At 54.3% G+C, this 14,502-nt stretch overlaps 1 protein-coding gene across 1 annotated transcript in view; it reads left to right on the top strand.

Moving 5' to 3' along the window:
* The window catches only part of TESC (tescalcin), a 61,242-nt gene extending 48,445 nt beyond the window's left edge, over positions 1-12,797 (top strand). The window contains exons 4-8 of the mRNA XM_003274439.3: positions 2,582-2,721; positions 4,914-4,975; positions 5,084-5,191; positions 9,747-9,794; positions 12,512-12,797. Of these exons, the coding sequence (XP_003274487.1) occupies positions 2,582-2,721; positions 4,914-4,975; positions 5,084-5,191; positions 9,747-9,794; positions 12,512-12,589 (436 nt within the window). The 3' untranslated portion in view covers positions 12,590-12,797. The remainder of the gene's footprint in view (positions 1-2,581; positions 2,722-4,913; positions 4,976-5,083; positions 5,192-9,746; positions 9,795-12,511) is intronic.
* The last annotated feature ends 1,705 nt before the right edge of the window (positions 12,798-14,502 follow it).

Here is a 14,502-nt window from a genome sequence, read left to right as displayed (position 1 = left end):
CAGGTCTCAACGTTCCCAGAGAAGGACACACACCTGCCTTCCCCAGGAGCCTGTCACATTTTCACCCATGCTAATCTTAATCCCTCTTGCTGCAGCCTAAACCACTTGGGAAGGACGTGTGAGCCAGTCGCTGTGGGAAGGGCTTTCAGAGCAGCCTGATAAGTCCGGGGGCTATTTTTATGCTCTGTAAATTTGGTCTGTGCCGCCCACAGTGAGAACTTCGAGGTTATTAAAGCCTGTGGCAGGAGCGGTGGGGAGCTTCATGCGATAAGAGAGAGAAGAGAGACCTGTGAAAACACATAAAGATGGGGCTTCCTGAGCCCAGGGAAGGATGGATCTCATCCCGCAGATGGGCAGTTTCTTGATCCGCCTTCCCTAATCCAGACTTGGGACCCCACCTCTCCCTGGAAAATCTCCTGGAAGAGAAAAATAAAAAAGCGGGAGTTCCCGGGACACTTAGAGGCTGTCATGTGGGTGTTAGTGTATTTGCTGGGTGCTGAAAAGGAGTAGTAGATGAACCTCTAAAGAGAGAATTGCAAACGTATTCCTTTACATGGAGGTGCAGTCATGCCCTGGGTGGGACCCAAGTAACATATCCAAGCACTAACCACTAACTGTTAGCCACCCTGGGCCAGCTAGGCACTGCCCCTTCCAAAGGGCCACAGTGAGAGGCTGTGGCAGAACTTTGAGCTTGCCAGCCATATGACAGCCTGCCCCAGCAGCCTCGGGCGCTCACGGTCACAGTCCAGTAGCGATAAGGGTTTGACGACAGTGGGTCAGGAGCTTGGGTTTGGAGTCATCTCCAGGCTGTTTTGTTTGTTTTGTTTGAGACAGGGTCTCACTTAGTCACCCCGGCTGGAGTGCAGTGGCGTGATCTTCGCTCACTGCAGCCTCGGCCTCCTGGGCTCAAGCGATCCTCCTACCTCAGCCCGCCAAGTAGCTGGGACTACAGGTGCACACCACCGCACCCATCTAACTTTTTGTAGAGACGGGGTTTCTCCCTGTTGCCTAGGGTGGTCTTGAACTCCAGAGCTCAAGCAATTGGCCTGCCTCAGCCTCCCAAAGTGCAGGGGTTACAGGCGTGAGCCATTGCGCCTGGCCTCCGAGCTATTTTCTTAACAACTGCCAAGACCCGAGCTGGACCACACATTTCTGAGTCCCTCATCTGGGTGTCAGGCACTGTGCCGGGCATGGGGCATGAACTCCCTGTGTCCCCATCCCCCGGAACACCAGCCCTTTCTTGCCTCCTCCAAAAAGCACATTTTTATGGCCAGCCTCAAACCTGCCCTAACTTATCACAAAACTTTCAATCATTGGCAAACTTTGTATTTGGGTATAAACAGATTACTTAGAGATGCTTGCAGCCAATCACCATCCTAAAATTTTTAACTAGTGAGAGCGAGCAGAGGTTGGCAAACTTTTTCTGTAAAAAGACAAGGAGTAAATATTTTAGGCTTTGCGGTCCACGCAGTCTCTGTTGCAGCTACTCAGCTCTGCAGACAAGCATAAATGAATGGGCATGGCTGTGCGCCAATAAAATTTTATTTATGGACACTGACATTTGAATTTCATGTAATTTTCACTTGTCATGAAATACTATTCTTTTGACTTTTTTTTTTTTTTTTGGCAAGCATTTTTTCAACTATTTAAAAATGTGAAAACCGGCCAGGCACATGGCTGTCACATATAGTCCCAGCCCTTTGGGAGGCCCAAGACAGAAGGATGGCTTGAGCCCAGGAGTTTGAGGCTGCACCACCGAACTCCAGCCTGGGCAATGCAGTGAGACCCTGACTCTGACAAAATTAAGATAAAAGTCGTCTTCTTTTTTTTTTTTTTCTTGAGACAGGGTCTCCCTCTGTCACCCAGGCTGGAGTGCAGTGGTGTGATCTCGGCTCACTGCAACCTCCACCTCCTGAGTTCAAGCAATTCTCCTGCCTCAGCCTGTCAAGTAGCTGGGACTACAGGTGCACACCACCACGGCCGGCTAATTTTTGTATTTTTAGTAGAGGCATGGTGTCATCATGTTGGCCAGGCTGGTCTCGAACTCCTGACCTCAGGTGATCTGCCCACCTCTGCCTCCCAGAGTGCTGGGATTAAAGGTGTGAGCCACCGCGCCTGACCCGAAAAGTCTTCTTAGTTCATGGGCTGTATGAAAATAGATGACAGGCCAGATTGGGCCTATGGGCTGTTTGCCAACCCCTGAGCTAAAGGAAAGGATCGGGAGATGTACTTGGTGAGTTACTGGATTGCTTGGTTTCCTCATAAGTGCTCGCCTGTGTGCACCATCACACACCCATGCATCCCTCTGTCCCCGCCCGAATCAACAGTCATGCAGTTGTCTCTCTCTCTTCCACCTCCCTGATGGTGAGCTCCGTGAGGGCAGGGCAGGGGCTGAGCTTTCAGCTTCCGGAGCCCTCAGCTCCACCACAAAGCAGGTTCTTGGGGCACAGACTCAAGGCGAGAGCAGCCATCGTGGGTCCAGTGTGCACCCTGAGAGCGGAGTTTTTGGGAGCTAATGGTAGCAAGAGGACGAGATCCAGTTCTTCATTTATTTCCAACACCCTCCTTGTTGCTCTCGTAGGAACCTGCGCAAGGGACCCAGTGGCCTGGCTGATGAGATCAATTTCGAGGACTTCCTGACCATCATGTCCTACTTCCGGCCCATCGACACCACCATGGACGAGGAACAGGTGGAGCTGTCCCGGAAGGAGAAGCTGAGATGTGCGTGCCACTGAGTCCGCTTGCTCACACCTGGGGTGCAGCCTCCCCTCAGTCCTCAGAATGCAAGGCGCCCCTGCAGCAGGAGGCTGGATGTGCATTGGCTTGGGGGCTTGGAGGGCTTGGGGACACCAGCCCTCATACCTGTGAGGCTGGCATTGCTGTCTCCCGTTCCCAGCGCCCTCATCCTAAACATTCCTCAGCAGCTTGTGGCTTCCTGGGACTAGAAGGGGGTTGTGCGGTGGATGTGAAACAAGGCCCTTGATGCAAAGACCTGGGTTCCAATGTGGCCCCTCTCACCAGCCATGTGACCTTGAACCTTGACCCAGAACGTGGGTATGCCGATCATGCATGGTTCTGAGCGCTGGGTAAGATCACACAGTCAGCCTTTGGCACGCAGGAAGTGCTCCCTAAAGTCAGTTTCCTCCTGTCCCTTCTCCGTGGGCTGTGCTATTGCTGGCTTCCTGAGAACAGCCCCACTATGTTCTGGCTCCCGAGTGGGTTCAGTTGTGGTCCCAGCTGGCCAGCCGCACAGGTCCCAGGCAGCGGCCCAAGTCACATCTCCTTTTCCCATGGCCTTTCCCATGACTCCTGACATCCCTCTGTGCCCTGCCCCAGGTCAGCCTCCTCATCAAGAAAATGTAAACATGGGACTTCACTATATTTAGCACTGGAATGTGTATGTGGGGCTGCTGGGAACAGCCCGGGGCGGGGGGAGCGTCCCTGGTGTGAGTCTGGCTTCCTGTCTGCTCCAAGGGGCGTGGAACAGGACGGACTCAGGTCCAAGTCCCTGGATTCCTGTCCTTTAGTGGTGTGGCCGTGGGCAAACGCCTTAATGCTTCCGTGAGCTTTGACAGTCTGTCTGGGAGGCAGGGCTCAGGCATCCCTGGCCTCTTGGGGTGAGAGGGAGACTGAGAGGTTTGTGAAGCGCTTTGCACACCTGGGCATCTGGTCAGTGTTCAATAAATGCCAGCTGGGCTCAGTGGTGCATGCCTGTAATTCCAGCACTTTAGGAGGCTGAGTGGAGAGGATCACTTGAAGCCAGGAGTTCAGGGCTCAGCCTGGGCAACAGAGAGAAAGACACTCGCCTCTGCAAAATAAAAAAATTAGCACAGCATAGTGGTACTGCATGCCTGTGGTCCCTGGTACTCAGGAGACTGAGGTGGGTGGGTTGTTTGAGCCCAGGAGATGGAGGCTGCAGTGAGCTACAATTGCACCACTACATTTCAGCCTGTGCGAGAGTGAGACCACATCTCTGAAAAAAATAATAACAATAATAAATAAATGCTGGCCAGGCACGGTGGCTCACCCCTGTAATCCCAGCACTTTGGGAGGCTGAGGTGGGCAGATCATTTGAGGTTGGGAGTTTGAGACCAGCCTGGGCAACTGGTGAAACCCTGTCTCTACTAAAAATACAAAAATTACTTGGGCATGGCGGCGTGCACCTGTAATCCCAGCTACTCAGGAAGCTGAAGCAGGAGAATCTCTTGAACCCAGGAGGCAGAGGTTACAGAGAGCCCAGATCGTGCCACTACGCTATAGCCTGGGTGACAGAGTGAGACTAAATCTCGAAAAAATAAATACATTAAAAAAAAAAAATGCCAACACAGAAGACCTGGGAGAGCTCCAGCTCCCAAGGCCATGCTGGGAACAACATGGAGAGGCCCCCTCCCGGCCAGCGCCTCCCTGATGCCAGGCCTGGGGCTGCCCATGTTAGATCAGTCGGGCCCAGATCAGAAGCACTGTGGACCATGACCTGCCATGGGTGAGACGATGGTGCCCTCCAGGGGCTGTGGGAACAATATTTTGAACTCGACACCGTTTTACTTGTGTTGACACCGTTTTACTTGTGTTAACGGGTAATGCTTACTGTCATCATATTCATGCTCACGGGGCAGTTGCCAGGCCCTAACGCCACAGCGCTAGCTCCCAGCCTTCCTAAGGCCACGAGGTAGACACTGTTGTTATTCCCATTTCACAGATGAGGAAACTGACGCTCAGAGAAGTTAGGTCATGGGCCCAAGGTCACCCAGTAGGAAGTGGTCAGTCTGGTCCCACAGCTCATGCCCTGACCCCTCTGGCTTTGGCATTGAGGTTTGGTTATTGGTATCTTTTGCTTGGTTTAGTGTACATTTCGGGGGTGGCAGGGGCCAGGCCCCGCCTGACGGAGTCCCCTCTCTCCCCTGCCACCCCAGTTCTGTTCCACATGTACGACTCGGACAGCGATGGCCGCATCACTCTGGAAGAATATCGAAATGTAAAGTATGCTCCTCTGGCCCGCCCTGGGCTCCTGGCGCCTCCCCCTCGCCCCCCACGACCCTGATGGAGGCCCAAGGTCACCGTTTGTTTCCGCCCCACCTGGCAGGTGGTCGAGGAGCTTCTCTCGGGAAACCCTCACATCGAGAAGGAGTCCGCTCGCTCCATCGCCGACGGGGCCATGATGGAGGCAGCCAGCGTGTGCATGGGGCAGATGGTGAGCGCCCCTGCAGCCCTCCCGAGACGCACAGTGCCTTTCCCGCTTATGGTCTGCGTTTCTGGAAAGCCTCACGGGGCAGGGGCCAGGTGTATTCTGCCACCTGCTCTACCTGTGGCCTGTGGGGCTCAGGAACCTCTCCCAGCCCTTCCTGTCCCCCAGGAGACTGAAGGTCCAAATCCCCAGAGAGCTGCACAAGGCAGGGAAGCAGAGCTCGAGATCCCAGGCTTTGGGGTCCAGGAGCCCCCACCTGCATAGCCCCCTGACCCCCCACCCTGGCTTCAGTCAGTGCTCACAGCAGCACTTGGCCCTGGGGCCAGGCCTGGGTAGCACATGGCACAGACTGGCCTTAATTAGTTTATTTCTTAACAAATGACTCAGAGGCGACTTCTGGCCTCGAAGCAGGGGTCAGTAGGGAGCCCTATTGGGGGCTGACAAGAGCCGATGGCATGGGGTCAGGTGGAGGAGCCGAGGTGGGGGCTGGTGTGTAAATGACACAGAAGAGAGGGAAGTGGCCTTCCCATGTTCATCGTTTCTTACATCTTGCCTCATTTTGACTGGTGGGAAAACTGAGGCTCAGAGAGCATAGAGAATCCTCTAGACCTTGCGACCTTTCCTGTGCAGGGTGGATTTCCTCTTGTAAGGACAGGTGCAGCCCCACCAGCCCCCAGCCCTGAGGCTCTAAGCCTCTGGGGACCACTCAGGCAGGCAGGTGACCACCTGGGTGTTGTATGTTCCCTGAGGGGTTTGGATGGCCCCTCTGATGCAGTCAGCCCTTTGCCCCTGTGTGTCTAAAGTGGCTGTGTCTCTAGACACCCTGATGGCTTTGTGTTTACCCAGCCTGGAGTGGAGGGTGTTCATGCATGCTGGATCCTGCTCTCTGTGCCCCAAGCCTGTCCTTGAGGGACATGAGGCCACCGGCCCGGGCCTGCCCCCAGGGGCGGGGGCTGTGGTCAGTTGGTTTCCTGACGTGTACTTTGTCTGTCTGTCTCTGGAGCCCAGGGGGAAGCTTCTGGCTTGGGTGAAACCTCCACACTCAGCAGATTAACCACCACGGGAGAGGGCTGGTGACCTCGGTGGGGAGAGCAGGGATCCCCCGCCGGGTTGTCGGGCCAAATTCCCATTTGATTTAATTACACTCTCCTTGTTCAAATTGCTCCCTGTCCCACTCCAGTTTCAATTGGCGACAGTTTTCTTAATTTGCTGTAGTGAAATTGCTGGCAGCTGCCAGCTGCTGATCTGCATAAAACCCCCGCAGCCTGGGAAGCAGAGGCATCTCGGGGCGGAGGCCGGGCTCCGGGGCGCACCCGCTGCCTACCGGCCCCCATGAGGTGGAGGTAGCCCCGGAACCAGGAAGGCGGCTGCAAGGCCGAGGGCTCATCTCCACCTCTTTCTTCACTCATGGGTCCTCCAGGCGCTTTTAAAATAGCTTCTGGTGTAAACCTCGGCCAGATAAACCCGGACCAAGCTGTGTATGCGTCCTGAGCTGGGGGCAAGGGGCAGCTGCATCGGTTCAATCCTGCCCGGCCTCTGAGGACACTTCCCGTTCTGACCGTGCCATCCGCCGAAGACAAACAATCCATGGTCCCCACTTTAATGGACTTCCAAAGCCAGTTATTGACTGAGGCGGGATCTCTCTTTTTTTTTTTTTTTTTTCCTGGGACCAAGTCTTACTCTACCACCCAGGCTGGAATGCAGTAGCACCATCTCGGCTCACTGTAACCTCCACCTCCTGAGTTCAAGTGATTCTCCTGCCTCAGCCTCCCGAGTAGCTGGAATTACAGGCATGTGCCACTACGCCCGGCTAATTTTTGTATTTTTAGCAGAGACGGGGTTTCACCATGTTGGCCAGGCTGGTCTCGAACTCCTGACCTCAAGTGATCCACCCACCTCAGCCTCCCAAAGTGCAGGGATTCCAGGCATAAGCCTGCACGCTGGCCCGCGGATCTTTTGAGAGTGCTTTCTCAGGAGGTCACACCCGTGGATGCTTGATGGGGGAATTGCTTCACTGGGCATTCAGCCGGGGCTGCTTCCCCGACTCCCCGCCCTCCTTCCTTGCACCGATCACCCCCTTTCCAGCCCCAGACTCTGGCCACGGGAGCCTTTTCTATAATTAGTTCCCCTTGGCCAGCCTGGGAACCTAGGGTGGCCCGGCAGGGAGGGTAGCCACTGTGCCCGTGAGAGGGAAGACAGGGAGGAAGGAGCCATTAGGGACAGGGCTGGCCCAGGCTAGCCGAGAACTGCTGGGTTTCATTTTTTTTTAATTTATTATTTATTTTTTAAGAGACAGGGTCTCATTCTGTCGCCCAAACTGGAGAGCAGTGGTACAGTGGTATGATCATAGCTCACTACAGCTTCCATCTCCTGGGCTTGAGCCATCCTCCTACCTCAGCCTCTGGAGCAGCTGGGACTACAGGAGTACAACACCACACCCAGCTAATTTTTTGAAGTTTTTTAAAAAAGAGATGTTTTGCTAAAAAGAGATGTCATTATGTTGACCAGTCTGGTCTCGAACTCCTGGCCTCCAACACTCCTCCTGCCTTGGCCTCCCAAAGTGCTGGGATGACAGATGTGAACCACTGTGCCTGGCCAAAAATTTTTTAAGTATAAAGAAGAAACTAAAAAGCCTGCAAAGTCCTGCCAGTAGAAACAGCCCTCAAGGACCTGGAGGCAGCTAGATGCTCCCAGCTGGACAGGCAGTTCCCCTCTGTTTCCCTCATCTGTAATACGGGAGAGAGACTAGAACCCAACTCAGGGCAGGTCGTGAGATTGGCATCTATCATTAAATGCTAACAATAGCATTTGGTCACACCTGTAATCCCAGCACTTTGGGAGCCCCAGGCGGGTGGATTGCTTGAGGTCAGGAGTTCGAGACCAGCCTGGCTAACATGGTGAAACCCCCGTCTCTACTAAAAAATTTAAAAATTAGCCACACATGGTGGTGCATGCCTGTAATAATCCCACCTACTTGGGAGTCTGAGGCAGGAGAATCACTTGAACCTGGGAGGCAGAGGTCACAGTGAGCCAAGATCGCACCACTGCACTCCAGCCTGGGCGACAGAGCGAGACTCTGCCTCAAAAACAAAGCAAAACAAATGAAAACAAAACAATACCATTTGGAAGGCACTTGGGACATACATGCCTGGTGCATAACATGCTTAGAGTGTGCCTCCTGTGTTCTTAAATGCACATTGTACAGAATTTCAGAGAGTCACAGAGCTTCGAGTCTCTCCTGCTCCCCCACCAGCCCAGGTCCTCTTCCCTAAAGGGACTCCCTCTTGGTGGTTTTTTCCTACATATACCAATGTATACATGCATGTCTTTTATTTTTGATTTATGCAAAACATAATCGAACTGACGTGGCTTCCCATTTTCTCCGTATGACCCCACACACCCACAGGGCAGATGGTGGGGGTCTGGTTATCAGTCTGAGGAAAGGTTTGCGTGCACAGACCTGCAGACATCTTTCTGCTTGGTGGGTTTTGTTTTTTGTTCTTTATCTGCTGGGTACACATCTCAGAGCCTTTTCCATAGTGAGACATATAGATCAACCCCTTCTTAACCCATTTTTGCCTGAGGTTGCAGCTTTTTGAATTTTTGCAATCGGACCTTGGCGATGACCTTGACCAGTAGGATATAAGTAAATCCCATAGCTTAGCGTTCCAGTAATGGAACACTAGGCATAAACGGTTAATGGTTGTGTGGGAATCAATAGTGTGGATGACCGAGATTTATGTCCCTCGCCTTCTATTGACAGGCACCTGGGATGTCAGCGGGTTTTCGCTGTCACAAAGCGTGCTGCAGGGTGAGGTTTTTGGAGGCTTGTCGGTGGGATCCTGAGAGTATCGGTGAAAGGGGCAGGAGTGCCTGATGTCATCCCCAGAGCAGGGAGGACGCAGAGGCAATGGAGACTGGCATCGCCAAACCCACTCAGCAGGGAGAGGCTCCTTGCGGCCACCCTCTGGCCCTGCCTTCCCGGTGGCCCTGGGTTATCACGGTGACTCAACGAGGCATGTGGCGTGGGCCTCACAGGCTGGCCCTGTGTTTCCCTGACCTCTCCCCCGAGGTCTGTGAGCTTAGATTAGCCTGGAATCTTCTTATCCGCACAGCACAGGCGTGAGGAGGCCGGACCTGGGGGGGTACAGGAGCCATCTTGGTGGCCCAGCTGCTGGGGGGCTGGTGGTGAGGTGGGCTGAGTGGGGAAGGAGAGCCCCGTGCCCCTGTGTCACCCACACCTCGGATTCCCCCTGGGGGGCTGGGGGAGGGGAGGGAGGCTGCTCTGAGCCACATGTTGCCAGGGCCCTGGTGAGCAACACTTGGCTCCCATCCCGCCCTCAAGCCCATGAATGTGAGGATATTGGAGGTTCAGGGTGACCGTCTCCACGCTGGAGGCAGACGATCCAGAACGTTCTCCTCTTCTCATGATTCCTCCCAGACAGCCTCAACCACTTACATTCGGGTGTTGGTGGGGAGGGGAGGCCGGTGGACCGTCCCCCTGCAGAAGCTGTGTGGGGACCCATGCTACTCACTGTCCACCCTGTGCTTCCGTCCTCAGGAGCCTGATCAGGTGTACGAGGGGATCACCTTCGAGGACTTCCTGAAGGTGAGTGGCCTGGGCGTGGGAGCCTCGGGGGACCCTTGAAGACCTCATGTGGCCCACTAGTCAAGAGAGGACATGGCTCTTTACCTACAGTGGCAAGGGACAGGCTTCCTGGGTGACCAACATCTCAGTAGGAAGGGGTCAACCTGGGCGTGGCCTTTAAAGCAATTTAAACTGGTTTTTCTTATTTTTATGGAAAAGGTAATATTCACATGTAGTCAAAACAACGTAAGCAGTACAAAAGGGTATATAGTGTAAACCAAATTCTCTCCCACCTGGGGTCCCACTGCCACTTCTCAGAAGTAACCCTTGTTGTAGGCTGGGCGCGGTGGCTCACGCCTGTAATCCCAGCACTTTGGGAGGCTGAGGCAGGTAGATCACCTGAGGTCGGGAGTTTGAGACCAGCCTGACCAACATGGTGAAACCCCATCTCTACTAAAAATACAAAACTTAGCCAGGTGTGGTGGCGGGCGCCTGTAATCCCAGCTACTCGGGAAGCTGAGGCAGGAGGATTGCTTGAATCCAGGAGGTAGAGGTTCCAGTAAGCTGAGATCACGCCACTGTACTCCAGCCTGGGTGATAGAGTAAGACCCCGTCTCAAAAAAAAAAAAAAAAAAAGCCCTGTTGTAGTTGGAACAAGGATTCTGGGAACTTCCCGTGTCTGTAGAAATAGTGTTTCTCTGAAGCTCAGTTTGGAGCTGACTGCACACGTTGCACCCGGGCCTTCCTCGCTGTGTCCTAAGATGTCACTTTCGTAAAGCGGCCCACTCTGCCCTCCTCCCTGATGGCTTCTCCAGCCTCTGCTAGTGGATGGTGGTTAGGCCAGTGCTGGCCTTGCAAATCAAGACCTGCTCCTGGCCGTTTTGATAATCAGATGCCCAGTGGCAGGGAGAGGACCCCCGCCCCCATCCCCCTCCCCACACTTCGGCCCTGGGCATCACAACCGTGTTCCCAAGTGCTTTCGGGGGACTTGAGGAAGACAAGGAAGTCAGGGGAGCAAGAGACCAAGAGGGGAGAGAGGATTAGGGAAGGAAGGATCACGGCTTCTGGCCAAGGAGCCCAGAGCAGGACTGGGGGACTGGGCCCTCAGGGTCACAGCCCCATGGAGCCGAGGCCGAGCCTGGCAGCCAACGGTTAGACCCGGCAGGAGAGAGGAGAGGCAGGCAGCAGGGCCCGGCTGTAATGAAAGGCTGAAAGGAGACTGCGGAGGTCGGCAGGCACCCCGGACTGCCGTGCAGATGGCCCACCCTGGGGCTGGCAGGTCGGACAGACTGGGAAAAGGCAGAATTTGCACTTGTGCTTAAGGCTCACTCTGGCCTATGCTGGGGACCCGGTCACCGGAGAAGGTGATGCCCGCCAGAGCAAGACAACAGAATGAAGAGCTAGAAGGTGGAGGAGGGAGGGAGGGTTGGGGAGGAAGTATCGCTGCTTCAGGCTGAGTAGAATGAATTTCTTTGCCTCCGAAACCAACTTCCTTCCCCTAAAGGCTGGCCTCTGCCAGGCCCCTAGTGCTCCCCAAGCCTGTCCCTGTACCCCTGAGGGCTCTTTTGGGACCAGCCAGCCCTTCCTGTTCCCTGATTCCTTCCAATGCCCTCAGTGACCATGTTGCCACCTGGCTCTTAGCAGAAACCACCGTGAGTGTCCATGTGTGTTACCCTGGGAACGCCTCGTGCACCCAGCAAGGATGAGGCCGCTCGACTGGAACCAGAGCTGTCTTTGCACACCCCATGACACCCAGAGCAGGCTCAGGAAAGCGGGAAGTACCAGGGGGCTGCGGCCAGAAATGTCCCAAGGCCTCCCTGTCGCCTGGGTGCCCACGGGGCTCTGACTTTCCCCCGTTACCAGCCTCGTGGCTGTCCCTGGAGATGCTGAGAGTGACAGCTTGAGAGTTTGAAGTTCTTACATAAGCGGGAAGCAGTGAGAAGTCACCCGCCCACCACGTCCCTCCGTTCCTGTGAGCACCCCCCATCCTACCATCTGCGGCCCCCGTGGGCCCTGACTTGCTAAGGCGCTGGTGGGCATAGCCTTGTAGCATGAAGGTCCACTCCAGGGCCCTGGCCAGGCTGGACTGTAACAGCAGTACCAGCACCAGGAACGGGGCCACGATGTGATCTTTGGGTAGAAATGACCTTTTTGGGCTTGAGTTTGTCTTTCTAGAATGCACGTGATCCCTTATCCCAGAGAGGTCGTAAGAGATCTGTGGAGATCCTTAAATTGATGACGATGGCCTAGTGAAGCCTTGTGACCACACAGCCCCTAACAGCTTACAAAATGTGTCCATGATGAGGACGGGTCCATTAGAGCCCCCAGCATTCTGTGAAGTGGGCGGCACAGGTTGGGGGTCCCGCACTGTACTCATGGAAAGGGGACTTAATGGGGTTATGTAATTTGCATGAAAATCACAGAACCTGAAGTGGTGGGTGAGATTCAAATGACTTGGAGCTAAGAGCTTGGATTCAGTACTTAATAATAACTTGCTGTGACAATCTCAGAAAGAATCCAAATGTCAGAGCCAAATTAACCAGCAAAAAAGACAGATGGAAGTTTTTTGTCCTCACTTAGCTCATAGTCTTGAAACACAGCCCTCTGGTTTTCACCTGCCCGGAACATCACAGTTGGTGGCAGGAGACAGTAGGTGGGGAAGGGCTGAAGACCGGGGACCTGGTCAGGTGTGAGGTGGCGGCGGGAATGTGCCCTTAACGCTGCTCCGTCCCTTCCAGATCTGGCAGGGGATCGACATTGAGACCAAGATGCACGTCCGCTTCCTTAACATGGAAACCATGGCCCTCTGCCACTGACCCGCCGCCGCCTCTGCGGAGAAACTGCACTTTGCAATGGGGCCGCCTCCCCGTGTAGCTGGAGCAGCCCAGGCCCGGCGGACAGCCTCTTCCTGCAGCGCCGGTACATGGCCAAGGCTCGTCTGTGCACCTTGTGTCTTGTAGGGTATGGTATGTGGGACTTCGCTGTTTTTATCTCCAATAAAAAAAAAAAAGGTTTGTTAATTAATGTGGCCTCTGTCAGTTCCTCACATCCATTAAAGTGGCCTGGTCACTTGGTAGCATGAGACTATGAGGAACAAGCAACAATGAAATTATTTTATTTATTTTGGAGACAGGGCCTGCCCCTGTCACCTAGGCTCTGGAGTGCAGGCGGGATCATGGCTCACTGAAGCTTTGACCCCCTGGGCTCAAGCAGTCTTCCTGCCTCAGGCTTCCAGGGAGCTGGGGCTACAGGTACGCACCACCACACCCGGCTAGTTTTTACATTTGTTGTAACGACAGGGTCTTAATATGTTGCCCAGGCTGGTCTCTTATGAGTGGGCTCAAGCGATCCTCCTGCCTCCGTCTCCCAAAGTGCTAGGATTACAGGAGTGAGCCACCACACCCAGCCTAAATAATATTAAAAGGTTGGTTTGGCAGAAGGACTGTTCTCTCTTGTTTATTTTGGGTAAAGTATCTGCTGTTCTTCCTATGTAAGTCCTGGGAACCCATCCGCCTTCTCCATCCTAGGGAGTAAAATAAGGAGAAGCAGCTCCTGCCCTGTGTGGGCTTCTGAGGTGGCCAGGACTCAGGCGGTGGGGCCTCCTCACTGTCACAGCCACATCTGTAGACTGATGGAGAAAACATCTGGAGCCCTGAGCCTGTGCCTGCTGCGGGGATGCACCTGAGCCCGCTCTGTTGGTCAGTGGGTGCGGGGAGTCAGGGCCTGGCTGGCTGACCCGGGACCCCCAGCTCCTCATGGTGATTGTGGGGGGGTGTGGTCTGCCAGCCATGGCTGTGTCCCTGGCTCTTTCTGGCAGTCCTGGTCCAGTTGCAGGGCCCAGGGCCCTACAGCCCTCCAGGAAGCAGCGGCAGTGGAAGCTGTGGAGGTAAGGATCCCTGACAACTTCAGTTATCACGTTTCAATTTGGGGACTGGCTAGAGCTGGGGGCAGGGAAACAAAGGTTGTTGGTCGTGGTGGCCTGGAGTCAGCAGAGGGCTGGCACCTGTGGGACTTGGAGAGCTGTGTCCTGGAGGCGCTGGAACGGCCAGCTGAGTGCGACTTCCCCATCTCCCTGTGTAGGCTGCCAGTTCACAAATGTGGCGTTGAGGACCCCGGGTGACACCTTCCCATCGCTGTGCAAGGTGGGCTAGCATTTGCTTTCCAGGCCTTTTTCTGGTGCTGAAGTTCATGAAACGCCCAGTTCCTTTACTGGCCCTCCCTGGGTGGCGTCGTTCTAGTGCTCCAGGAGAGTTCCCTTGATAACTGGCGATGGGCATGATTTGCATTCTTGGTGTTTTCATTCACAGTTTTAATATGAAGCGTGCTTTATCTTTACTACAAGCCCACGCCTTGCAGTTCAGAATTTAAAAGGTTCGAAAAGGCAGGCCATGGAATCTGCCCCCCACCCCCATCCCCCAGCCCCCTGGCTTCCCTTCTCAAAGGCAGATGTGTTAGCTCCTGCCTTAGGCGTCCTTCCAGAACCATTGCATGCAGGTGGAAGCAACTGTGTACGGCAGGGTTCTTAGTTCACGTTTTGTAAATGGTGATGTTTATAAGGCTTCAGTGTCCGCCCCGTGAGGTTCCAGGTGGAAACTTGTGAACAGAAGAAGTGAGCTCAGGGCGCCTCTGCTTTTTTGCCCCCCACCCCCACCCCCCAGCATGCCCCTTCATTTATTTTATTTTATTTTATATTTTATTTATTTTATTATTTTTTGAGATAGGGTCTCAC

This window comes from Nomascus leucogenys, chromosome 10 (genome assembly GCF_006542625.1).
Source record: "Nomascus leucogenys isolate Asia chromosome 10, Asia_NLE_v1, whole genome shotgun sequence".
NCBI classification, from domain to species: Eukaryota; Metazoa; Chordata; class Mammalia; order Primates; family Hylobatidae; genus Nomascus; species Nomascus leucogenys.
The sequence above is the reverse complement of the archived record's forward strand: the minus strand, read 5'-3'. Positions and strand labels throughout refer to the sequence as shown.